The following is a 25879-nucleotide window of genomic DNA, read 5'->3' as shown; positions in this document are numbered from 1 at the left end:
CGGGCTTTTATAGCGCCCCTTCCCGGCGGCCCCCGCGGCCGGCCGCTCCCATTGGCTGGCGGCGCGGGCGGGGGCGCGCACGGGCGCGCGCCAGCCGGGGCCGGGCCGGGCGGGGCCGAGCGAGGAGCGCAGCGCCGCGCCGCGTCGCGCCGGGCCGGGGAGCGCGCACGCCCCCGCCCCGCCCGTTTCCGTTCGCCGCCGCTCTGAGCTCAGGGCCTGTGGAGCAGGAAGCGGCGGGAGCCCGGACCCAGGGGAAGGCCGCAGGTACCGGCACGGGGCTCAGGGCCGCGCGGGGGGGGCGGGGAGGGATGGAGGGAGGGCTGGGGGGCCGCTCCCGGTGGGTTTTCCCGGTGGGTTTTCTCCCCGTTGGTTCTTCCATTCGGCTCCCGGGTGGGGCCCGGCCGGGAGCTCCGCGAGGCTGGTGGCGGGTGGGGGGGGGGAACCGGCCCACACCCCCCCCCCCCACCTTTTCTCCTCCCTCTTTCTCCTCTTCCGCCCCGTCCCGGCCGCGTTTCCCGGGGGAGCGCCGCCAAGTTCCCGGGGTCGGTAACGGGGCCGTTCCGGGCGGCGGGGGAGGGGAGAGGAGAGGAGAGGAAGGCAGGGCTGGAGGAGGGGGGGGGGGAGGGAGGGAGCGGCGCCGGGAGCAGCCTCTCCCGGAGGGCAGCCCACGGGGCTCGGCCGCCCTTTATGGAGGACAGCGGGGGCTCCCTCCGCGGGGACGTTGCCGGTTTTTGGGGGGGGAACGGGGGAGCCGCGGGGCCGGGGCGCGCCGCGAGCGGGGCGTGGGGCGGCGGAGCGGCAGCCGCCGGCGGTGACGTCACCGAGCGCGGGAGGAGCCGGGGGGGGGGGGGGGCGGTGAGGGGAAGGAGGGGGGGGGGAGGGGAGCGCGGGCGGCGGCCGCTCGGCAACGGCCGGGCCGCGGGGGCCTCGCCTCAGCGCGGAGCCGGGCCCCGGCCGCCCCCAAAGGGGACGGGTTTAGGCCGAGGAGCGAGCGGGGGGTGCTGAATAACGATCCGCGCCGGGCCCTGCTCGTCTTTTTTTTTGTTGTTGTTGTTCCGCTGGGGGAGTTTTTTTTGTTTTTTTTTTTGTTTTTTAAGAGTGGGAGCCCTGCCCCGAGCTGCCTGTGAGGCACGCCCGCTGTAAACCCTCGCCCTGACCGGGTTCGGCCAGGTGGCTGGCGTCGTGTGGTGCTAGAAAGGTGTTTTTTTATTATTATTATTATTATTATTGCTATTATTTTTTCTTAGGGAACGAGTCCCGCAGACGTAACCGGCGGCCGCGGAGCCCTCGCGGCTCGCCAGGCGCGCGCCCTGGCTGGGTGCCACAGGGCCCGAGCGCCACAGGCAGGCGCTGCCCCGAGCCAGGAATCGACAGCAAAAACATCCTAAAACGAGCTTAATTGCCACCAGGATGTAGGGCTGGAGATGGCTCTTCAGATAAGCAAATTCCGAGTAGAAACAGTTTGATTTGTGGGGGGGGGGGGTTAGGAATTAGCAGCATCTTCCCTCACTTTTTCGTGGTAGCTCTTGTTTTCACTGCTTTTTACTTACATCTTATCTTGATCCTCTTGTTGTTTTTTTTTTTTTTTTTTTTTTACTTTTCAACATATTTACATTGCCCCAAGTGCCGTTGGCTCTTCTTTGCACAGCTTGCGTGGTCTGCTCAGCTCTCTGAGCTCCTGCCTCGACCACCACACTCTCACCAGGCCGTCATACCTCCCTGGTCCTGTCTCTGTGTAGTATCCGCAGTATTTCAGTCCCTGCTGCTGTGATATTGTCGAGGTTCTTCCCAAGTCTCCCCTCAGACCCAACCCCTTACATTTTACGCTAATGCCTGGACTGGTTTGTGTGTTGTTATGTGTCCACTTAAACTGCTGTATGTCGCTCTGTTCTCTCAGGACTTGCCTTGAAGTTTAACTAATGTGGAGGAAAAGTTAAACCGGTGAGCTCGAGGAAGTTCCCGTGTCAGGAAAGGCTAGTCAGCGTGCCCTTCTAATGCTAAGTTGTTCCGTGCGGTGAGTCTGTGCTGCTACAGAGGTAATATTGGTAAAAACTCGTACCAGAGAGCATTGCTGTGCGAAGTAAACGCACATAATGACAGCTTGACTTAGGTTCCAGGGATGTGGCTATGCAAATGCACACGCCTTAATGCGGAATGGAAATCCTCGGGTGGTGGCGTGGCTGCCCTCCTGCAGCGCTGAGCACGGTGCAGAGCGGCCAGGTAGCCGAACACAGTCAGCTGTGTATTCCCTCTGTGATTGTCTCAAGAAGCCCGAGTATCCCAGAACTGCTTCCAGTCGCTGATTAAGTTACTGTTGCTTTGCTGTGTGAGCCGTGTACACCACTGCCAGGTGTCCAGGTACCTTCTGACCTTGATCTCTGTTCTCACCTCATTCTGAGCTGTGGGTGAAAGATGCCAAAAGCGTGAGTGGAGTTGGTAGAGGAGCCCTGATCCGTCCATCCTCTCTTCTCTCCTTTTCCTAGCCACGTTTTCACTTGAAAAGGGTATTTGAGAGAGTGAAATAACTAAAATATCCATAAAGCAACTTTTGATTAAGGTGTTTGCTGTCCACTCTTGCATGCACACTACTAGTAGCCAGTCCTTCCTAAGCAGATCTCCTAATTAAACCAGTCGGAGCAGGGTTTGCTCTCATCCTCTGACCAGCCTTCATGAAGAAGGAGTGGATGGTGTCACCGGTGTACCTGATGCCTCTAATAAAATTGGGCTGTGCACCGACAACAAATGTGAGGCCTGTCTTCCCTCAAACTCCAACGGTTGGTTTTTGATTGATTATTTTTTTGTTGTTTTTAATCAGAAACCGCAAATTCAGCCTCCTTGCTCAGTAAACTAGCAGTGCTTTGTGGCCAGAAGTCTCTTACCTGACCGTGTACTGGCTGATGGAACTGTCACAGTGTGGCGCAGGTCCTCGCGTGGGTCTGTACAGCCAGAGGGATTCCTCCTCCTCAGCTTTTAAGGAAGGTTGCCTTTGTGTGTGTCAGTGGTTTGGAAGAGCCAGCAGCTCTCCCAAGTACCAGTTATCTCTGTTTGCATTCTTTGCTAACGTTTCATTTTTCTTACATTTTACACGTGAAGGCTCTTTGTTCTTCACCTTCCATCTGCACTGCTGAAGTTGTGTGCGATGAGAAGGCTGGCGTGGGGTAGGATCTCAACAGCTTGGTACTGACAAAGGGAATTGGTTCATTGTTTGAACTTCAGTCCAAAAGCTGTTGGAAAGGCTGGCTTCCATGTAAACCACAGCAGAACTGGGCTTCTGCACTTGAAATTGAAAATGTTGCTGGGAAGATTTTAAATTACAGTGTGGAATGTCAACAGATGAGAATGCAGTTTGGGAGAAAGAAACTGTTCAAAAAAAGAATATGGCCCTCAGAAAGTTCAAGTTCTGAAGTTGACCCAGAAGGTAAATAAGAACATGAACTGTCAGGTTCAAGTCAGATGAGGAATACAGGAAACTTCCAGTACCATCAAACTGCTACCAAAATTAAATGATAAATTGTTTTCCAAGCACGTAATAAGGTTGCTGGAGTCTGGAGGGTCAGTAGATGATGATGAAGTGAAAGAAGTATTTGACGATGAAGCCATCAGAAGAAAGTTACATGATTTATGTGCATTCCTGTTTACTGTGGAGGAGTCCAAAGAGGTTCCTCTGCCAGAAATTCTCTTTATGGGGAGAAGGACTCACTGGAAGATCAGTCAGCAAAGAGTATTTCAGGAAAATGCTAAGTGTAGTTACAAAAGGCCAAGAGCAGATGGTGCTTGCCCAAGGGGTTCCGAAGGAACTTGGGGATGAAACGTCTGTGTTGGTAATTACGCTGTCTGACTTCTCACTTCATACCTTGAAGCCAGAGAAATAGGAGATGGCCTACATGGTATCAGTTCTTAAAAATAGTTCAGCAGGATATCATAGAGTTCAAGGCCTATTTTTAAAATTAAAAAAAAAAAAAGTAAAGAGTTGGGCTAACAACTTAAAAGTGGATAAAATCAGTGCTGCCTTTGCAAAGGAAGTGGTGCTGCTTAAGCCTCCCAAAGTTTTGGAAGGACTTTGTAAGCACAGAGAAGGGAAGCGTGGGGCAAGAGAAGAACAGGGGACTATGGAGTTATGCCTGTTTTGGTCAGCGTGCTCTCAAACAGCCTGGTGAGATCTGAAGGTGAGGCGGGTGTTGGGTAGTAAGTGGAGGAAAGACGAAAGCTGACTCGGAAGAACTGCGTGTAGTCCTGATGCTGAAGTAAAGGTAGTAAAACGTCAAATGAAATTCATTCCAGACAGATGCAAAGCCAGGAAAAAAAATCGTGATTTCATGGGGGGAGAGTTAATTATTCCCATTTAGGAGGAAGAGGTTATCATAATTCTTTGGAAATGCTGCAGGTTGAATGTTCAGCAGTGATCAGATGAGTGCATGTGAGGAGCCCTGGGGAGAGGAGTAAAGAAGAAAGCAGGAAAGCACCACGGCTCTCGGGTCACAGCCCACAGATACCCTGATTACTGCGGAGGAAAATGGACCTGGGGATTCGGTACAACAGGAAAAGCAAAGAAGAGGCTGACGAGGATGATCAGGGATAATGCATGGATTCCATACAGGGGATGCTTAAGGAGATTTGAACTCCTCAGCTTGGCAAAGATGTGCCTGAGTGCGTTCTGGTCTAGATCAAAACCCACGGTGCCTCTTGCAGGCTGCACAGAGACCACAGAACTCAGCACTACAAAGCGCTCTGCGTGGCGATGATTTATGTGACTTCAAAATCCAACAGATGAAATCACAGAAGAAAACGCTATCAAATGGGCTGCCGAGCACAAAGATTAACAAGCTGGCTAAGAATACCCAAGCTGGAAACTGGGAAAATAACCTCAGGGAGGTGTCAGTGCATTTGTTTGTTCTTCTCCTCCCTCGGTCATCTCAGAGGCAGGTGGGTGCTGGCAGGAGGAGGAGGGCGTTTGGCCTGAACCACTGCAGTCTCAGCAGTCATCTCATGGTAGGAGCAGAGGAAGAGGAAGAGGACAGGTGAGAGCATCCTCTGTGAGTGCGAAGAGGTGGTTTCCTTGCATGTCTGTGCTTCTGCCATGGTGCAGGGCAGTGGCAGGTGCCTGAAGGCAGCGATCTGACCCGAGCAGGACCTGCTGGGCTGCTTTCGGGCCATCCTGCTCTGTGCTGGACACAAGGGAGGTATCCGGACAGGGGGGACACCAAGAAAAAAAGCTGGCACAAATGCAAAGCGTTTTGCAGATCGCACACATGACTGGAAATCCACGGGCCTGCTATAATTACCTCAATATTAAGCCCTAATCTCATTTTGTGCAAAGTAATCTTGGGACTTGCTATTGCATAAGAGAAGTGCTCTCGTAAGTCGTCGTGCCTGCAGATAACGAAGAACGAGTCAGTGGGGGCAAAGTAACAAGAATATTAAACGAGAGTTGGAAGGACAGCGATGGAGGCACAGATCCTGAAGGAAAAGTTTGCTTTCTGCCCCAGCAGTCTCTGCTTTATCTCCTGCCTCGGCTGTGGGAGGAAGGGTGTCGTGTCATCGACTCGTTGTGGCAGAGGCAAAACGATGGAGTTAGCTTTCTTCCCTGGGTTCTGAAGTGGTGTTGATCCCATAACCCTATAGAAAAAAAGAGGAGAGCTTTGCAGGCAGACAAGAGCAGAGCAAACAGGTCCAGAAGGACCTCGCTGAGTTTGGTGCTTGGAAAACAGGGTGTGCAGTGCCAGGGGAGAGCTCTGCTTGCAGGTATTGCACTTCTAGCTTTTAACGTTTTTGGCTTAAGCAGGCTAAAAAAATATGTTTAGGGAAATTCCTTTTGTGATGTTTTTCCCCAGTCACGTGCTGAAAGAGAAATAAATATCCTGGCTTGGAAAGGAAATGGAAGCATCTTGTTTTGTTTGCATGTAAAAAGCAATGCAGGACAGCCATACTGCTGGGACAGGAGAAGTGTGGAAACCGAAAGTAAGAAACAAAAAACAAGCTCAAAGACCCGGAAAATGCCTGGCTGTGGGGAAGTTGGAGCTCGAGGAGAAACCTGTGACTAAGAAATTACGGATCTGAAAAGTTACAGATCTCAAAAGTGTGTTAGAAGTAGCAAAGTCCTGCTGGGTGTCTGCTGTCCTTCGCTTTGAAGCTGGCTCACCCAGCGCTCCCTCCTGCACCTCCTGGAGACTGAAGACCTGGGCCCTGGCTGTCCTCACCCTCACTTATCTCCGAGAAACACCTGCGAGTCGTTCTCTTCCTCATTGCGAGCCTCTTCCAGATTGTCCCTTGTGCAGTTCTGGCTCCTTTGTTCACGTGGAAGCTGTTCAGTGCTGTAACTGCCGGTGCTGCCGGGCTCCAAAGCGCTCCCGGTTCTGGGCAGCCGTGGTGTGGGGCCCATCAGAGCTGCACACGGGCAGGAGGTGCCCTCCTGGGTTCGCATGTTGGCTTGGTGATTGCTGCTTTGTTCACTCTTTCCTATTTCTGCATAGTGGCTTTATATTTATTTTTAATTTTTAACTCTTCAGAGTGTTGGGCTTGTATTTTAAAGGAATTACCTATGTACCCAGAATAACAGTCATCAGCTCAGAGTCCCACAAATCCTATAGGAAGTAGGAACGGGTTTTGCAGTGTTCCAGTTCCATCCAGCGTTTTATTGCTCAGGCAGAGTCTTTTAAGGTCCTGCAATTCATCACTGTAAGCCCTTGTCTTTATTACCTGAGCATCTTGGCGTTGTCAGTAAATGTTGTCTTACTCTTTTTCCTGCTTTTTCAGGTCATTTAGGAACATTGAGCTGTACGGGTGCCGCTGAACGTGGTGCGAGAGGTGCTTTTCTTTGTCCTGGCCTTCACCGATCAATACCCAGGGAAATTCCCTGTAGCCAGGTGTCTTTGTAATCTCTGTAAATAAAAAAGTTTGAACATCACTGCACACTGAAACTGGCTGGAGTTGGTGAGCTCTGCCTCTGTTTTGTATACAGCTCAAATCTGAAGCTTTGGCCTGAGAACAGTGTGATTCACTTAGATGTTTTTTTCCAGAAAACTCTTTAAGTGCTGCAGCAGTGGAAGGAGCTTGGGAGAATGCTAGTATGTAATAATAATGAGAAGTAGGACAGCCTTAATGATTATAATCCCATCAGACTAAGACATCAATCCCAGGTACAATGATGGAATAAGTAACAAAGCGTTCAGGAAAGAATTAAGGCAATGTCACTCAGCCTAGGCTGGGGGCAAAAGAAACAATTAGTGTTAATTGCTTCGGCTTGGTTCTTAAGTGTCCATCTCAGCCTTCTGGTTAGCACTTGACAGTAATTGCGCATCACTTTCAGGAAGAAACGAAACGGCTACAAAATCAATGTGCTTCATGTGAAATGTGGGAGGAGGGCAGCTTTCAAATGAAGTGAAGCTGTGTCTAGTGAGCTCGTGGGCTGGATTTCTCGTGGCGCTCCTTGCAAGGTTGGTTGCTGCTGGCCAAGGCATGGGGGGGTTAAAATTACCTCTGCTGCGAGGCTCTGTTCTGGAGGGCCTGCTGCATGAGCTGCAGAAGGGGTGGGTTAGGTTAAGCTGTTGGCTCTCCTCCTGCTTAGGAGCTAGGGGACAGTGAAAGAAACTGATAGGGGACGGCTTTGACTTGGAAGGAAGTGGCTTTACACACAATGTGTAATTAAGCTGCGGGAACTCCCTCCGACAGGATGTTGTGAGCACTGAAAGTTTACACAGGTTTAAAGGCAGTCTGGACGCGCTGATGGAAGAGAAATCAGTTGGAGGTTACCGAGCCCACGGGAACTGCGTCTGGCCCAGGAAGCTCCTGAGCTGAAAACGTCTGGAGTCTGGGGAGCCTGTGTGAGGAAGCTTCTTGTTCCTTCTCCCCCTCTGCTTTTCTGTAGACATCCACTGCTAGTCTATTGTCCTCGCTGGGCAGATGAGGCCCAAGCTAATGTGCTCAATTCTGTGCGCAAAACCCTGCAGTAAAGGGTGGCCTGCGAGTCCCCAGGTGTGGGAAATGTGGGTTTTGCTGTGGGCTGGTGCTGGAACTGCTTGCGGGATGCAGTGCTGGAGCACAGAGGGGCACACAGCTCATGGCTGGGGCATCTTAGTGAAGGGTGTGTGTGTGTGATGGTGCTGAGGCTTTGCTCCTGTAAAGCACCAGCAGGTGGGTGGGCTGCTCAGGGAAGGAGAGCAAAGCAAAAAAAATGTTTTGCTCTTTCCCGTGGCGGCCAGAAATCAAGAAAACTTACCAGAATCAAAAGCAATTTTCTCATCTAGGAGTCAGATGAGCTGCATGTTGTCACACAAGATTTATACCAAAGAGGAAAGAAAGGGCAAAGACTGCCGTTTGATCTGATGAATCCAGCTTTGAGACTTCACGTGATACCTCAGGTTAGGCGTACCATGGCCATGTGGTACACAACCCTGATCTAGTAGTGGCTGCCGGTTTGGATTTCCACAAAAACTTTGTACGGGCAGCTTGGTGCTGGGCGAGTCACCTCCTGTCCCGTCACGGCTGCCATAAAGGCAGCATAAACAATTTGCCCTGTGCTCAATGTTGTGTGCCCGTGCCTATCAAATTCTAGTTCTGAACTTCTGGAAAGCTCTTCATTACTCTGCATAAAGCACACTGGTCATTAAGGGTTCTCTGGGGCTGGCACGAAACCAGTACATTTAAGACCTCCTGCAGCTGAGCTAACCCTGCTCCCAGTTCTGGTGCCGTGGTGCGAGGAGGCGCGAGCTGGTGCTGTGCAGTTAGCTGGGAGCTGCTGAGGTTTCCTAGCTGGGCTCGTAGCACGGCTGTATGGCTCGCAGGGTAAAGCTGGCTGTGGAAGTATCTAGCTGTGTTTGCAAAGCACTTCTCCCAAACTAGTAAAACTTACCAGGCTTGAGCGTGGTTAATACCCAGCCTGAATAAGCTGCTAGCAGAAAGCCGAGAGCTCTGCACAGCCTGTCCAAGGGCTCGTGCCCAGTATTTTCACCCTGTTGGGTGCCACGCTGGCCTGTCTCACTCTTTCAGTTGTACTTCATTCATACGAGAGAAAATTTCTCTTCCACCATGGATTATGTGTAACGTGCAGTGTCAGTAGCCTGCCTTGTGCTATGCCAGCTTTGGGACTTTTTTGAGTGTTAAATTTGAAATGTAACCCTCAGAAAAACCCTAAGAACACCACCAGTAGATAAATTTTCTTTCCAACTGTTCCCATGTAGCACAGTAGTTAGCAATAGGTGTCTTTTGCAGTGCTGTCAAACAAAGCACTTTGTTCTGGGTGCTCTAAAGAATATGGTTGTTTCCCAAAAGCCTTGTTAGTAATACAGGAAATAGTGTGGTTTATTTTATGAATATCGATGTTCACGGGCAAATTAGCACAGAAATAAGCACACTTCAATGACAGAAGCTGTGCTGCCTGTCACTACAGCAGCAGCTGCATTCATGGATTTAGTGATTGTATTCCAGTGTCACGGAACTGCAGAGCTGCTGGTACCCCAACAAGCCTTCCTTTCAGGTTATATGTGGTATCAAACGAGTGTCATGGATTTAAGCATAGAGTTTTCTGATTTTTGCTTTCAGTGTAGTAGAGATGAGTTCTGTTCTGAATGCCTTTGGATATAAAGGCAGGAAATAAGTGGTCGCTGGCAGCATGTTTTGGTGTACGTATTTCTTTGGGATCTCTTAGGAAGCCTGCAGCAGAAGCAGGGGTTGGATCTATGTCCTCTCTATGATTGAACTTTTTTTTTTTTTTTTTTTTTTCTTCCGTACTCTTAATGCAGTCTGAAGGCCATTTGCTACCCATTTTGCAACTTCTGGAAGAGGTGAATTGAGGTCACTGTTTCCTTTGCTTCACAGCTGTCACCAGCTAAATGCATGGCCCGTCCTGGCTGGGTTACGGGAAAACATGGCACAGGGAGTACACGGCCTCGTGTCTGCCCAGAGGACCTGATTTAAGTCAGCACCAGCAGCATTTCAGTAGTAACCTCCACCGTGTTTCTAACACGTGTTTATAAGTGCTTTCATTGATGAAAAACCTAGCGGGGAAGAACACTACAAAACATGTAGTCGATGGTGTCTTGCACTGGGACTTGGAAGGAGGAGGGAGGTGAGATGCTTGCCTTCTGCTGGCAGCTAAAAGGACAGGGATTTGTGGATCCTGGCTTCTGCTACAGGAGGGTGAATCTGGTTGCCATCCTCATCCTGGCCTTTTTCCCTTCTTCCTCCTCGTTCTCTGACCATGCTTTTCATACCGTTTCCCCCAGCCAGATGCTCCGTGTTCTCATTCTTTAACTGTCTGTGTACAGCTGCCCTACTGCAGACCTCTTTGCTTTTGGCCTGACCTCCTTTCTGTTCGTGGCTGCTCTGAGACTCAGATCGTCCTCGGTTTCGGTGCCAGACATTGCTAAATGGCCAGAAGAAAACTGTGGGAAAAGCTTGCTCATCCACGTCCTCTTCCTCTCCGGAGTCCTTGCAGAAACTCCTTCCTCCCTCCCCTGGTATTTGAGCAGAAGTGAGCGTATTGTAAAGGTAAATCCACGCCTCTGGCCCAGAGGCAGTCCTCCCCTGGGAGAGGCAGAGGGCAGGGCTTGGCTGCGCGGGGTGGGGAAGCCTGTGTAGGGTCAGACCCCAGTCCCTCAGCCTTGGGCCTGTTCCTCCTGGCCCAGGTCAGAGCTGACTGAATGAAGGCAGTGGGAAGAGTTTGGGCCTGTAATTTTCTTCGTAGTGAACTTGCAAAAGCACTTAAAAAAGAAATAAAACTTAAGTGCAGCAAAAAAGCTGGTTACAAGATTTTAAGGCCCACACTTTCCAACACCTTGGTTTTGAGGACTGCAGCAAGATTAGGTATAAAAGGATTTAAAGGGTGTTTGCCCTCCTGGCATCAGAAACGTAGTGAGAGATGCTGTTGAGCTGCTTCTGCTGGGCTCTTGGTAACGTAAGCAATAACAGAGCAGCTTCTTGACAAAGCTGTACACCTGTATCACACGTGGGCAATATAAAGTTGGCAGCAGTTGATCGATCATTGGAATTGTCCAGTGGGGAGGCCTACACAGTAGTGAAGGGCTGTTTCTTGCACCCTGTTACTTTCTGCGAGGTTGAGAGCCGGAGCTAGAGAGGTGAAGCTGGCGTGTTTGGTACCAGCTTGTCCATCTGCAGAGTGGCAGCAGCGTGCATGGCCCTCACACAGCCTCTGTGCCCTTGGGGTCTGCAGGAGAGGTGGCTCTGGAAGCGTTGTCCCTTGGAGAAATAACTTGCATGCTGGAGAAAAAGGCAAAGTCCACTGCAGTAAGCAATAATGCTTTGGGGGGAGCACATTTAAAACCTGGGGAAAATTGCCTTTCCCCGTTTCTCACCCTTCTGGAGCGCTCCCTGGGTCCCGCTAACAAGCGGGGCTTTATGCCGCGCGCCTCTCCCCGAGCGGGGCTGCGCTTAGAAATAGCCTCATGCAACAAGGGCATTAGTGTGGCAGCTCTGACCAAACAGCAGCTCCTTGTGTTGTAACCTCCTGTGATGTTAGGGGCATTGAGCGAACCGTCTGAAGCTCTCGTAATACCTGGGGAAGGCACTGGCCTGGGTTGGAGGAAATGTCAGCGTTGCATCCCTTCCATGCAAATGAGTCACTCGTGTCCTCTTGTGAGAGTTTCCACTCTGAGGCTAGCGGACCAGCTGGTTTTAAGAACCCTCTAAACGCAGGGCTGGGAGGACTGCTTCATTTACCAGGTGGAAAAATGGCAGCTCTGGTGTCTTGCTACAGCAGATGGCACGGATGCCCCTAGAAGATGACTGCGGCTGTTGTGTTGCACTACTTGGGGTTGAATATTTCTCACTGATTGCCCTGTGAGCACCTCCAGCAATGTCGCTCCTGCAGCTTTCTGGATTTACTGCTTTCTCCCTGCTCTATGCATTCTGTAAAAGGATGAACGTGTAATACTTGTGCTCAGTTATAGTGAGATTCTGGTGGCTTGGGCTTGCTCTGTGTGTGGCGTCCTCTTCTGAACTTCAGACACAGCTTTGTACCTCTGTGTGTAAGTGTGTGCTGGTCACGGGCTGTGCTGCAGCACAAGTTAACTTGTACATAACTTGAGTACATCTTAAAACATGTTAGGCTAGAAAAATACCTGGTGATTTCTGTCAAACCATAGTGCTGGTTCAAACTGGTGTGTTCTCAGGCTTCAGAATACTTGACTACAAAAACTAGAGGATGGCAAAGTGGAGCAGAAAGACCCAGCTGCAGTGAAGGCTGTTAGCGTTGTCCTTGTGGTACGTACCACTGAGGTGTAGCTGCACTGTAAGCAATCAGGTTTTTTCTCAGTTATACTCTAAGGATGTTCTGAGTGTTTGCCAGAGTTGTCAGTCCCTTCTAGCTACCCACTGAATAGTAATGTATTTATTTTAACTTAAAATAATAAACTCAAGCTATTCTTCCAAATTAAGGAGTTATTGTTGTGAATATGCTAATACAAATAAAGGAGTGATGAAGTAGAAAATAGCTGCCTTAATTTTCCATGAGCTGTGGTATACTGTTGTCACGGCCAGCTATCTACTAACATTGGGTAGCAAAAATGTTTTTTTCTGGACGTGCAGCATCCCTAGAACAACTGTCAGACACACAGAGACTTTCAGCAATACAGACAAGGTGATGAATCTCTCATCAGAAGAAAATTGGTGCAGGCTCAACACCAGTATTCCTTCCACCTTTGAGCGTCCGTGTGTTGAGTAAAGGTGAAGTAGTTCTGAAGTGAGCAGCTCTGGCAGCAGCAGTTCAACCCCCCCAGTAGAGCAGAAACTTCAAGTACCGCAAAGCTGTAATGCTGGGCAGAAACAAGCGCTTGTGATGTTTGGTGACTTCCTTCCGAGGCAGCTGCTGGTGGCTGTTGGGCGATCAGATGTGACATCCTGGGGCGTGTGTAGCGACCCAGCGTTCCTGGGTTGGTTCTGAAAATGTGTTGAGGTCTGTACACAAACTCACCTCAGGCTGTGCGTGGGCAGGAGCGCTAGAGATAATGCCAGGAGCGGACTGAGCAAACCAGGGACAACTCCGAGGGCTTTGGAGGCAAGGATATAAATGGGGATCTTTACATCCCTTGATTTAATTTTGTACAATGCTTTTGTTCCCAGGACGTTATGCTGAGGAAATTCTTCTGCTGTAAGGCTCTGCAAGGTGAAGCTAAAGTAACAAAGATGAGGACACAGTAGGCCACCAAGATACGATAAGGTGCTTGGGGCTTCTTCTGAGGAAGCTGGTGATGAGGGGGTTGTAATTACCCAAATATCCAATGGATTAAATAAGTGAGACTGCTCAGTGAGTGTGAGGTATGCTGGTGGCAGTCAAAAGATACTTCTAAGAAGCTGCAAATTTCAAAGTGGCTTTTGTTTGCTTTGGTTTTGTATTATTTTGTTGTTTTGTTTTGTTTTTGTTTTTGTTTTTACTGAATTGCAGTTTTCTTGTAGACTCTTAGGCATATGTATGTGAAGAAAAAAACAGAAGGCCAAAATACAAAGTGAGATTCAAATGACAAGGAACATTTAGAAAAAAATCTGGAGTGATGTAATTATTCAGAGGAAGTTAAGTGCTCATGTGATACCCCACAGAAAAAGAAGGCTGTCCACAAGCCAAGAAGGTCAGGCCCTAGGTGCTAGTGCAGGTAATGCCAGTGAGAAGGGGGCAGGACCCCAGCCACGAGTACAGAAGGGAGAAGCAGAAATTGCTGAAGAGGAGCAAGTTATCCTGTCCTGCCACCCATCAGCTTTGGCTTCGTTGTGGTTTCTTCCATGGCCCAGATGCTTTTCTGGGGGTCGTGATGATGACACTTGCACCTCAGAAAGTCTGCAATTCAGCTGGGACTAGAACTTGGAGATGGAATAAGCCATTAATCAGGAAGGATAAATAAAAGCATGACATTAGACTATTGAGCTGTGACTGCAGGGTGACTTAGTGCCTAGCAGTGCTGATGGAAGACCACCAAAGTAATCCCCTTGTCCTATCATTGGGTGTCACCGAGCAGAGCCTGGCTCCATCCTCCTGACACCTTTACAGATCTATAAATGTTCGTAAGGTCACCGCTCAGTCTCCTCTTCTCCAAGCTAGAGACCCAGCTCCCTCTCTCCCCTCCCAAAGGCCGTGCCCATGTCAAGTAGGATAAACAGTAATGGGCTTATATTACAGAGCGCAGGCTGAGGATAGGCATTAGGGAAGTTTTCTCGTAGTGAATGTGGTGGAGCAGATTGTTTCAGAGGGTTTGTAGGACTCAGCCTTCCAGTTTTGAAGGGCATATTGCACAGCTGACAGCAGATAGGACTTCTAAGTAGTCAGCTGTGACTTGGTAGAGAGAACAGATGATCTCCAGTTCTGTAAAATCAAGTATTACCATTGCTAGAAAGTATTCAAACACATTTAAAACCACTGAAAGATTTTTTTTTTTTTGAAGTGTGGATCATTTTAAACCTTCCACAGATGTGAAAGATAACCCTAAGCCTCTAAGGTAAATGTGTGTACATCTGTATTCACAAGGTGAATTAAGCTCATTTTAGAGATAAATTAGGATTACTTGAGCAGTTGTGGCTGATGAAGCTCTGCTTTAGAAGTCCTCGAGCCCTTGCTGCTTGATGGCAGAAATGGTCCTGGCCTGCACACAGAGAAATACAGATCTCTGTAACAACCACTGCTTCTTAGCCACGTGGTACTAAAGGTGGCTTTTAGGTGGTTGGTTCTACCTTCTCACTGCCTTAATTTCTTAAGGCAAGAGAATAGGTGGAAAGGAGAAAACATTTTGGCTGTGCTCTTCTCTCCTGTGCTTCCTCAAGCCCTTCTCCCTCGCCAGCAGCACTGAGTGCCCTCAGAGCTTCGTACTGGGATTGTCGTGGCAGAAGTTAACTCACAAGGGTGCTCCGTCTGTGGTGGCGGTCGATTTTACGATGACTTTGCTTTTTGCTCCATTGTCATGAAGCTTCAGCAAAGCTTTTGACACGGTTTCCCATAGGATCCTGCTGGACAAGATGTCCAGCACACAGCTAAACAAAAACACCACGCGATGGGCGAGCAATTGGCTGCTGGGCAGGGCTCAAAGGGTTGTGGTAAATGGGGCCACATCTGGCGGGTGGATGGTCACTAGCGGGGTCCCCCAAGGCTCCGTTTTAGGGCCAGTCCTCTGCAGTGTTTTTATAAATGGTTTGAGGGTGGAAAGGCCTTGCTGAGAGATCTGGATGGACTGGAGAGCTGGGCGATCACCAACCACATGAAGTTTAAGAAAGGCAAGTGCTGGGTCCTGCACGTGGGACGGGGCAACCCTGGCTGCACGTACAGACTGGGCGAGGAGATGCTGGAGAGCAGCCCCGCAGAGAGGGATCTGGGGGTTGTGGCTGACAGCAAGCTGAATGTGAGCCAGCAGTGTGCCCTGGCAGCCAGGAGGGCCAACCGTACCCTGGGGTGCATCAAGCACGGCATCGCCACTCGGTCGAGGGAGGTGATTGTCCCGCTCTGCTCTGCTCTGGGCGGCCTCACCTCCAGCACTGTGTGCAGTTCTGGGCACCACAGCACAAAAAGGACGTGAAACTGTTGGAGGGTGTGCAGACAGAAAAAAAAAAAAAAGAGCAAGTAGGTGTATAGTGCTATGAAGTACTCTCTCGGCCTCAAAATACTTTCTACTGTGGGGATTGTCTAAGCCAGGTGTGGTCTCTGCGTTCGGTAACCTGTACGGGACGTTTCTCCCACATACATGTACCTGCCTGGTGTCCTTTAGATCTGCGTAAATTTCTCATGTCCACAGCATCTTGCTGGAGTTCCTCTGGTGACTCAGCTGCTGCCTTCCAGGGGGTTTGAACCCTTTTTTTACCGTCTTTGTGTCCTCCTGCATTTATGGGAAGTGGGGATGAACGGTGAATCCTCTCCGTGCTGCTTGGGCCACCTGTGACTTTGTAGGTGATGGTCACCAAATCCAGTGCCATCATTTTCGGTCTCACCCCGACTCTAGCTTTTGTTTGAACCTTTCCTAGTTTTCGAGACCAAAGACCAACGTTGCTCTGTTGCTTTTCTAGCAGTTCCTGCCATTTCACCGAGCAATAGAATAGTTTGGGTTGGAAGGGACCTTTAAGGACCATCTAATTCCAGCCCCCTGCCACGGGCAGGGACCCCTCCTGCCAGCCCAGGCTACCCAAAGCCCCTTCCAGCCTGGCCTCGGGCACTGCCAGGGATGGGGCAGCCCCAACTAAATTTCGTGTAGTTCTTGTGAGTGCTACCAGAGTGATGTTTCCCAGAACTTGATACATGACCCAAGATCTTGCCTATGCAACGTCACAGGCAGCTCAGAGCCCCTTGTTTTGTTCTCAAAGTTGGGACAATTCTTTGTGTGCATCGTTAGAAGCGTCTTTATGGTGAAATGCCTGGAGCAGTGTTGGATCATTTACAAACTTTGTCAGCTCACTGATCGCACTGCCTTCTGTGTCACCAACCCCAGCGTGGTCTGGTCCTGCTGCCAAGAGCTGCGAGGAGCTGCTGGCATGTCCCCCCACATCTCCCCCGTGTCCCCCATTAGCCACTGCAGCCCTTGCTGGTGGCAGGCTCCAGCGACCCAGTAACGGCGATGCCCAGCACAGCGGGTTGAGGACTGAGCTGTGCACTTCCAAAAGGCTTTGCAGAGCGGTGGTTGTAATTTGAGGAACAAGCTGGTTACCTTGAGGTCCTCCCGCGAGTGCTCTGACGTGGCAGCAGAGAGCTCCCCAGTCCAAGTGACTCACAGAAAGCTGCTGGCACTTTACGGTTAGGACAGCTCAGCCCGATGAGAAAATGTTACTGCCCTTGAGCTGAAGCGTCTCTCACTGGATCATCCAGAAGACACTTTTCAGAATGTGTTCGTGGGCAGTATTGCTCGCTCGCTCACTTTCAGTGGAGGTTCCCATCTTAAAATGACAGAATAGGCAGAGAAATGCTGAAACATACGGATCTCCCTTCCTTCTACTGCTTTTAAGCCGAGTGGCTTACCGGTGTGTTGACACATCCTGGAGAATATTTTTCTTAAAAGGACAGGAATTTGAACTCATATGATTCCAGATGTGTTCCTCTCTACTGGGCAGATAAATGCAATTTAAAAGCTCTTATTGATTAGAAACGTAACAATTGTTAGTTATTAGCATCTCAGTTAAAAGCTGCAATGGAAGAATTAATAAGTTGTTGTCTTGTTTTTCAGCCATGGCAGCCATTCGAAAAAAGCTGGTTATAGTGGGTGATGGTGCCTGTGGAAAGACCTGTCTGCTGATTGTATTTAGCAAAGACCAGTTCCCTGAAGTGTATGTTCCCACCGTCTTTGAAAATTATGTAGCAGATATCGAAGTGGATGGAAAACAGGTACGTGTGCTCTCTTGTAATAATCAAAACGAACTTGCATTTATTCAGAACAGCGTGGAGATCGCCACACTTCTTTAATAAGTGGTCAGTATTCATGCTTAGTACTCAAGATGTAAATTTATTTTTAAATACTTAGCATGTTGCTGTGGAAAAAAAAATACTGACCTGTCTAGAACCTGCACATATCCAATGTCTGTTTAAAGACATATTTCTAACCTTTTACAATTTGAGACTCTAAAAACCAGACAGTTCTACCAAGGAAAATGTTGCAGTATATGGGAGTGGATGTTCCAAAGATGTGCCTACATGCTGAGGACACTGGGCCTTTGGAATTGGTAGCAGAGTCCCTGTTTTGATTGGGACCTGGTATCGTGATGACAGAAACAAGTCCTTGGAGTAAGTCATTCTTCATTCCTGCTCCTGGCAACACGCGGAAGCCTCTTTGGAACAGCTGACTGGCACGCTTCAAAGGGATTTCCTTTCTGTAGTTGTACATCTTCATCATCTGTTCTACTTGTCTGAAGGAATGCCGTTCTTAGCAGCCAGGCGTACTGAGCATGCAGCTCACTGAGCTTCATTTTCAGCTTGTTCTTTTGTAAATGAAATGTTATCACATCTCATTTTAAATATTTTGAAAATTGTTTTTTAATCTATGTGACCTCTGAGTCCTTCTGTTTGCCAAGCAAACAAACGTGCCAAATCCCTGATCCAAGAATCAGCCGTCTGAAAGCCAAATAGCTTGTCTTTGCGTTTGCCTCACGTAAGAGGAGTGTGTGATGTGTAAAACTGTCACTTTCAAGGGTACTCTGGAAGCATGTGAAGCAGAAACTTTGTACCTTGAAAGCCCAACTATTTTCAAACCACTTAGGCAGGCATGGCATTAGTCTTATTTTGTTACCGTGCAGCTCACCTCCATGCTATGGGTCCTCATGTCGAGCATGTGGCAGGTCGTGGTGCTGGTGCTGCTGAGCTTCCTCGTCTCACTCTGATGTGTTTTTTTTGCTGTAGGTTCAGGCACAGTCAGAAAATCTTTCGTTCAGTTCTAGTTCAGATGCACTGACAGATTCATGTGCTCATTTTCGATTCTGATTTGAGCAAAAACTTTTTGAGCCAATTTTGTGCTTTATTTTAAAATTGATTTCCTACTGTCACAGTCTGATTAATTGTGTCATTACAGTTTATGCTATCCAAGTCTGAAAAGAGCTTTTCTCTCTCATGATATGAACAGGTTAGAAAAAAAAAATCCTTTTAAGCTAACATAAGAACATGTTTTCCTGCAGAATTACAATTTCTACAGTTTCTTGGACTCTGAGGACTATTGTTTAAAATATGTATGATATCCGTTTCTATCTCTTATCACCTAGTTAAATTGCCTCATTCCCTTCTGCCTGAATCTCTGCATCTCTAAATGGTTTGAACAGAGAGCCATGCCCTGTCGGCTCCATGCAGCCAGTACCTAGATAAAAATTGCATGAGCTGCTTCAGCAGTGCATTTTCTGTTATGGAAATGTCAGCTGAATTTTTCATACCTAGATGACATATTTTATCACTTTGTCTGAAAACTTGATCACAGAAGTTTGTAAGAGAGTACTGCTTAGGACTGCCCTGTTGGAGAGTAGCTTGCCTGCTGTTGTCTTAGAAAAGCACCACCAGAAACATTCACAAGTCACGTGAAGACTCGTGGTGATGCTGCAGGATGTTTCTTTGAACGGTGCAAAGGGGCTGATACAATTGTTGTGTGAGGGAACCCGCAGCAGACGTAGCAAATGTTCATACTTTGTACAGAGACAAAATTCAGATTGGCAGATGTGAATGTGGAGATTACTCTAAGGAGTAATTCTTTGATATTTCAGTCAGAAATTTTCGTATAAGTATGCAAATAAGGCTTTGTATCTTCAAAATACAACCAGACATTTGCATTGCCCATTCATTCCCATTTGAGTTCCAGTTCTGTGCGTCTGCCTTTGTCTGAGCTGCTGTGGACTTTTTTCTGGAGTTTTTCTAATATAAGAGCTTAAACAAGAATGAACCCACTCTGTTACAGACAGATCAGAGAATCTCAAGCAAGAGTAAATGTCCTTGTTTAAATGTTGGCTCTATCTTCTAAACCTTAAACAATCTCGCTGGGGTGTTCTCCTCTAGTTCTGCCACAAGTATAATTATTGAGAACGTTAGCCAACTTCAGTTCTTAGTAACAAGAAACTTTACATAGAAATCACTTTTATTTTGAAGCAAATTACATGTTTAAATTTCTGCTGTGATGGAGTTTTAATGAATTTATGCACAAATAAGTATTACCTTGACATTTCTTAATCACTACAGGTTCCAGCTGTAAACCAATTGAAAACATGAATAATCCTAAATAGCGTATGCTTGGTCCTCTCTCATTGAAAACTGCTATTTCTGGAATGCTTCTCAAGCAGATTCTCAGCCCTTTGCAGCTGATTCCCTTTAATTCCTCTGGTTTGGTGTTCTGTTGGTAGCTTTTACGTTTGTTCAGAGAACTGACAGTTGGCATGAATATTTAAAAAAAAAAAAAAATGTAAAAAAAGGCTACAATAAGTTGATTTTTGGAGCTACAAAATGGAAAGTGTTTCTTAGTTCTCTTGTCAAAGCATTTTGTCTTATGTTCCCCTCCTTTTGACCGGTGTTGACTGAAATACTTTATCCACTTTGCTTGGATTACTAGGTTATGAATCAAACCTTCCCTGACGAACTGGCTAACTGCCTTTGTCTGTCTTCTGCAGGTTGAGTTGGCTTTGTGGGATACAGCAGGACAAGAAGACTACGATCGACTTAGACCACTTTCTTATCCAGATACCGATGTTATACTTATGTGTTTTTCAATTGATAGTCCTGATAGTTTAGGTAAGTATCTCAATAATTGAATGAGAACTGCTGCTCTGTCGCTGTGTTGCCCTGGGAAATCATTCCGTAAAATATATTTTCACATGCTGTATTGATTGAGAACATCACTAACTTTGAAATTCATACTGGTTTTTAGAAATTAAGGTCTTAAAGGAACCTGTATTCTTCAACAACACTGAGTGGCATTTTGATTTTTTTTTTTTTTCGTATTTCTCCTTGAAAATTGCAGGTTCTTAAACACTCAAGATCACACTATATCCAGGAAGATGGAGTAACGTTGTACATAAATGAGGAAGCTTGTGTTTTCATTCCTTCCCCATCTTTTTTTTTCATCTATATTAAAAAGAGATTGGTTTCAAATGCTGCAAATTATCAGGTTCCAAATATACTAGATTCTCTTTCTTGGCTTGGTGTGGAAGAAACGTGGGCTAGAATCATCCTGGAGAGGGGTTGGCACTTAAGGGAGTGGCTGCCTCACTGGTGGAAATGATCACAGAGGCTGAAGGTTTACACTCTAGTCTGCTTTCCCGTGGCTGGCATCTGCCTGTGATGGAGAAATGAGCTGCTTGATATAAGATTTCTGAGCTCCAGAAACACATTTCGGACCTCTGTGTGTTTATTAGGTGGGCACTTCTGTGTGGAGTCTAAGACTGAAATGCTCACTGATTGGTTTATAAAACTGACACATGGGAATCTCTGTGTTTGAGCTTAAAAAGATATTTTTGAAGAGGGTAAGGAGAAGGAAGTAGAGATGCTCCTATTTCTAAGGTTCAAAAAAAAAAAAAAAAAACTCTGGAACTTTGATTTCTGTCCCATTAAAATGGTAATTACTCCATCCAGTGTAGTCTCCTAACCACGTGCTTTGTGGTAGCACTTAAGTAAGTGAATTTCTGTAAAAATTCACTCACCAGTGGGATTTGTTCATTGGTGTCTGTTTGTGAGGTATCTTGCTAGGATGCAGATAATGGTAACATTGATCTTCAGAGAAAGACTGACCAGATGTGCTTTCAAACCTGAAAGTGACTGACTTTCACTTGTTTGTCACTAGTCAAAATTATGCCCATCCATTGGGTGAGGAGGCAGTTTCAAACCAGTAAAACTGAGAAACCTGTCTGCTTTGTGTGTTAATGAAAGGTGGCAAATTATTTCAAACGGCGCTCATAAATGGCATACAGATTCTCTCCCAAATGTATTAAACCATTGAATCCTTCAGAGTTTTCTACTCGCAGGGCAATCCTGATCACTGCAAGCTGTCCTTAGAGGTGCATTTTTCCTACACTCCTGATCTATCTTATGGATAAACCCTTCCTCCCAGAGTTGTCTTGGGAAGAAGCAAGAATGAGACAGAAAGGAGGCATGAAACAGTGCAGTTAATGGAAGGATTAGTCCTGAACATCCTCAGTGTGTTATGGCTGAAAAATACTGTTCCTGACACAATTTACAGAAGGCTTGGGTACATAAGCAAACAAAATACTTCTTAAGATGTCCCAGTGGCATTGGTCTGACTGGGGTAATGCCTGATGGCTGTTCAGTCGGATTTCTTGCCTTGCCTCTGAAAGGTAGCAGCCACTGAACAGGTAGGTGTGAAAGACTGCCTTTTTAGGAAAATCAGTGCCAGCTTGACATCTGGAAAGTCCCGAATGCTCTCTTCATCGCTTCCACCTGATTCTGTGTTTAAAGACATCTTTCATGGTCTTGGTCTCTCTCTAAAACAATTTGAGGCTGGGTTGACAGTGGAGCTGTAGCCGTGCTTGGCGTGGCTGTTCAGGCCCGGGTTTGGTCCGTGCTCTCTCCCACTGCATGTGCTACCCCTGGCAGCTGGAGAGCTGCCTGCCTGCCCTGAAAACAGGCTGGCTTGCTGAGCTCCACCGAGTGGTTTTGTTTCACTGAGCCAAGTCTGATCTCAGCTACTCTTCCTTTCCTGTCCTCCCTGCTCACCAGTAGCAGAGTGCCTGTGCTCTGAGAGCACTGAACTGCCAGGCAGCACTTCAGTAGTGGAACACCTAGAGGTGAGCACTCCAGGTGCACAACTGCTTGCTGTTTTGGCTGAAGTGCAAAAACTAACTTCAAAATGCTTGTCTAAGTTGTTCTTTTGGGCAAGAAAATGATGCCGTAATAGTTTAGTGTCTTAAAAAGCTGAGTGGAATTTCATGAAGTTAAAAAGGGGTTGTGTAACCTGCAGGTATCTATCCACTGCTGAATCTCAGGTGTCTGAGAGCTTCTGAAAGCAAAGCCTGATGTTTTGGACTGCTCAACACTTCCTGCTATTATAGAATTTGTCAAAATTTTCCTTTGCAAATCACCCTCCAGTCTTCCATTTGCAGGTCTGTTAAAATAAAAGTCTTGAAATTGTAGGAGACAAAAGTTGCTTGCACGTGATCACAAATTCATTTGCTGCAGATAAGGGGAAATGGTAAATCTACAAATGACCTGCACACAGTCTTTGTGTCTGTGCATCTGTAATTAGTCTGTAGAGTGATGTTTCTGGTACAGTGAATGGGAGAGTTTGGAGTGATGGTTTGATCTCGCTTTTTGAAAGGAAGAATTGCTGTAAAAAATTATGCTTCGGGGTTGTGTCCATCTTTAGCTTCTGGAGATAAAATAAAATGTTTCTCTTGAAGCACAATATTCCATAACTCCTAACTTCAGAATTCTACATTATGTTCTTTGCTAACCCTTGTCAAGTAGTTACTGAGAGACAGAGAAACCAAAATGTTAGGTATCCTTCAGCCTTAAAATGACCATAGACAGGCTTGGCTTTCTGGTGATACTAGAACAAGTCTATTTGCACCCTACATTAAGAATAGAAAACTGTATCGCTGTGTTTTAGTATGTTAAAATCAATCAACAGATGGAAGCTTTAAAGGAAAACTAGCCCCAGAACTGGGTTTTAGTTACAGTCACTCTTGTATTCATTTTTTTTCAGAAAACATCCCAGAAAAGTGGACCCCAGAGGTGAAGCATTTCTGCCCCAACGTGCCTATCATCTTGGTAGGAAACAAGAAGGACCTGAGGAATGACGAGCACACAAGACGAGAGCTGGCCAAAATGAAGCAGGCAGGTTCCTTTCTGAGTGTCTTAACCATAAATGAAGTGTGTGTCATTTGTACCCAGAACAGTAAATGGGCATCTGCAGCTTGCTGCCAGCTTCCTATGGGCTGCATAACGAACACTTACTCGTGACAGGGACCAGAAAGTATTCATTACCTTGAACTGAGTGCTTGTTTTTCACATTGGTGATTTAAAAATAATAATAATAATAATTCTTTTTTCATTCCAAGCAATGAAAACTGCCTTCTTAGGAGCTGTTGGGTTACTAACAGGCAGCTGCTCCATGCTGGAGAGCTGGATTTGTGAGGTAGAAGTGACTTGATGCAGAGAGTCAGTACATCAAATGCATGCGTGCTTCAGTTAATCTTTATTTTGTATGATCAGGTTGTATAAGGAAACAGTTTAATTGGTACCTGTTTTGAAGGAATTACTCACAGGTGCTGTAGCTCACTCCTGAGCGTGTCACTTGGTTTTATTTTCAGATAGTGTCTGAAGCTTCCAGGTTGGGTGTAGGCCTGCAAGTACTCTGCTCAGTCCTGGAATTTTTGCTCCTGTTGCAACATATTTCTTTTTAGACAGACTGACGCATCAATTTTAGGGTTTGTTCATAGGCTTTTGTTACAATTATGGCAAAAAGATGCTTAAATGTTTAGTTTTAAATAAGCAGACTTGTGCTCTTTAAACTCAGAGGCATTAGAAAATCCATCACGTCCTCAAGCACTGGTGTGATGTGCTAGTATGCACGCAGTCTGTAATCCAGGCTGAGAATTCTATGCAGCATCTTGAGAGTACAAGCAAATAGTATTTTAAATCTGCCTTTATTATTTTTAAAGTATCAGTCTCAGAGGGGTGACTAGCTATTAATTGACCAACTAATTGTCTGTATTTAATCTAGAAATATCTTTGTGTTTGTTGGGAAGCTGGGTGGGAAAGAAGAGATCGGGGACGTTTGGTGTGGCTTTGGACTTTTCACCGATTGCTTCTGTGTTGTTGCAGGAGCCTGTCAAACCTGAAGAAGGAAGAGATATGGCAAACCGCATTGGTGCATTTGGGTATATGGAGTGTTCGGCAAAGACCAAAGACGGTGTGAGGGAGGTTTTTGAAATGGCCACTAGAGCTGCTTTGCAAGCCCGGCGTGGCAAGAAAAAGTCTGGGTGCCTTCTCTTATAAAGTGTGGCCAGAGGAAGATGGCCAAAGCAGCACCCTGCACTTGAGTAATTTTGAAGTGCTGTTTATTAATCTTAGTGTATGATTACTGGCCTTTTTCATTATCTATAATTTACTTAAGAGATTTAAAAATCGAGTCATCTTGCTACCAGTATTTAGAAGCCAACCATGATTTTTATAACAATCTGCATCAAATTCATCTGTGCACCCAAGGTTAACCTCAACATTCCTCTAACCAACCTTTTCTGCACTCACAGGATATGTCAGGCGCTAACTGAAGACAATTCTCTATCTTCTGTCTTCTCTCTAGAAAGAGAAAAAGCTGTCAACACAGAGGATTGGTCTGTAACTACTTTATAACTAACGTCCTATTCTAATTGAGTACAACAATTACATGGCTGTATGTGGAATCAAGTGTAGCTTCAGTGCTATCACATTTAGGAAGATCTGATTTTCATGGCTCAGTGATTTAAAACATTAGTTTAAAAATGTGATCACTCTGAAATGACCAAGTCCCATTCAGCTAAGGACAAGTGAGGGTTCTGTGGTTTCATGTTAGTTACCTTTTAGTTACTGTGTAATTAGTGCCAGTTTAAATGTATGTTACCAAAAATAAATCTATTTACCCCAGCTTAGATGTAGTATTTTTTGTATAATTGGATTTCCTAATACTGTTACTTGTAACCTCTGCATTAAGGTGTTCTGGGTTTTTTAAGAAACTGTATTTGAAAAAATAAAGTAAGATGGAAAGCAGCTGATCCTCTTCCCCTGTTCATTTGTAAGAGTCTGACCCATTTGAGTGGTCTGCATACCCAGGAGGAGTTTTTTCCGTGACATGCCATAGAGAAAAGACAGCCTGCTCACACTCAAAGCTTCTGAACTGTTCAGTTGCCTTAAGTTCATTGCTGGACCCAGTTTCAAAACTAAAAAAATGAAACTTTTTGTGTAAGTTTGGTTACCATGTAGTGATCAGACTCCTAACCTGTGAACTTCTTGCTGTTCTGCAGCCAACTAAACTCTTTCTGTATTTTCATTTTTCCAACAACTAATAGAATAAAGGCAGTTTTCTAAGCTCCCTGTATCCTGGTGTCTGTATTCCTCACTGTGTTTTTGGCCCAGTGTCTGACAACTTGAACCAGAAATACCATTTTTGATGCGGCTGTGATAGGATTCACTGAGCAGCTGCAAGTGCTTTGATATTTTTTTTCTTGGTAAGTGATGCCTGTGTGCTGCCTTCAGTGGTTCCAAGCACAGCAGAGACCAGAGGTGCAATCCCTCACCCTGCCTGGCCCCTTTGGTGCGTGGCAAAGCTTCCCCAGGAGCCTCTAGCCAAATGCTCCCTGGAAGCTTCTTGAGCTGTTCAAACCAGGTGAAGGCCTACAGCAGTTGAGCTGAATTTGGTCTTGAGCACAGGAATAGGCTAGCGGGGGGGAGAGAGAGGGGCGTGTAGGAACAAGGGACAGGAAGGCAAGTGTTGCTGTAGAGGCAGGCGATGGT

At 46.8% G+C, this 25879-nt stretch overlaps 1 protein-coding gene across 2 annotated transcripts; it reads left to right on the top strand.

Moving 5' to 3' along the window:
- The first annotated feature begins 94 nt into the window (after positions 1-94).
- RHOA (ras homolog family member A) lies at positions 95-25463 on the top strand. 2 transcript variants are annotated; one of them, XM_084292743.1, is made up of 5 exons: positions 95-264; positions 17139-17296; positions 20044-20164; positions 23091-23221; positions 24212-25463. In XM_084292743.1, exons 2-5 carry the CDS (start codon positions 17141-17143, stop codon positions 24383-24385), a joined length of 582 nt encoding a protein of 193 aa, XP_084148869.1. In that variant the 5' UTR covers positions 95-264; positions 17139-17140; the 3' UTR covers positions 24386-25463. The 2 variants fall into 2 exon arrangements, with proteins under 2 accessions (XP_084148869.1, XP_084148870.1); XM_084292744.1 differs by lacking the exon at positions 95-264 and adding an exon at positions 1995-2014.
- Positions 25464-25879: the final 416 nt, after the last annotated feature.

Source organism: Netta rufina (assembly GCF_964035555.1).
Source record: "Netta rufina genome assembly, chromosome: 10".
NCBI lineage: Eukaryota > Metazoa > Chordata > Aves > Anseriformes > Anatidae > Netta > Netta rufina.
Note: the sequence above shows the minus strand (reverse complement) of the source record. Positions and strands in the feature narration are given on the sequence as shown.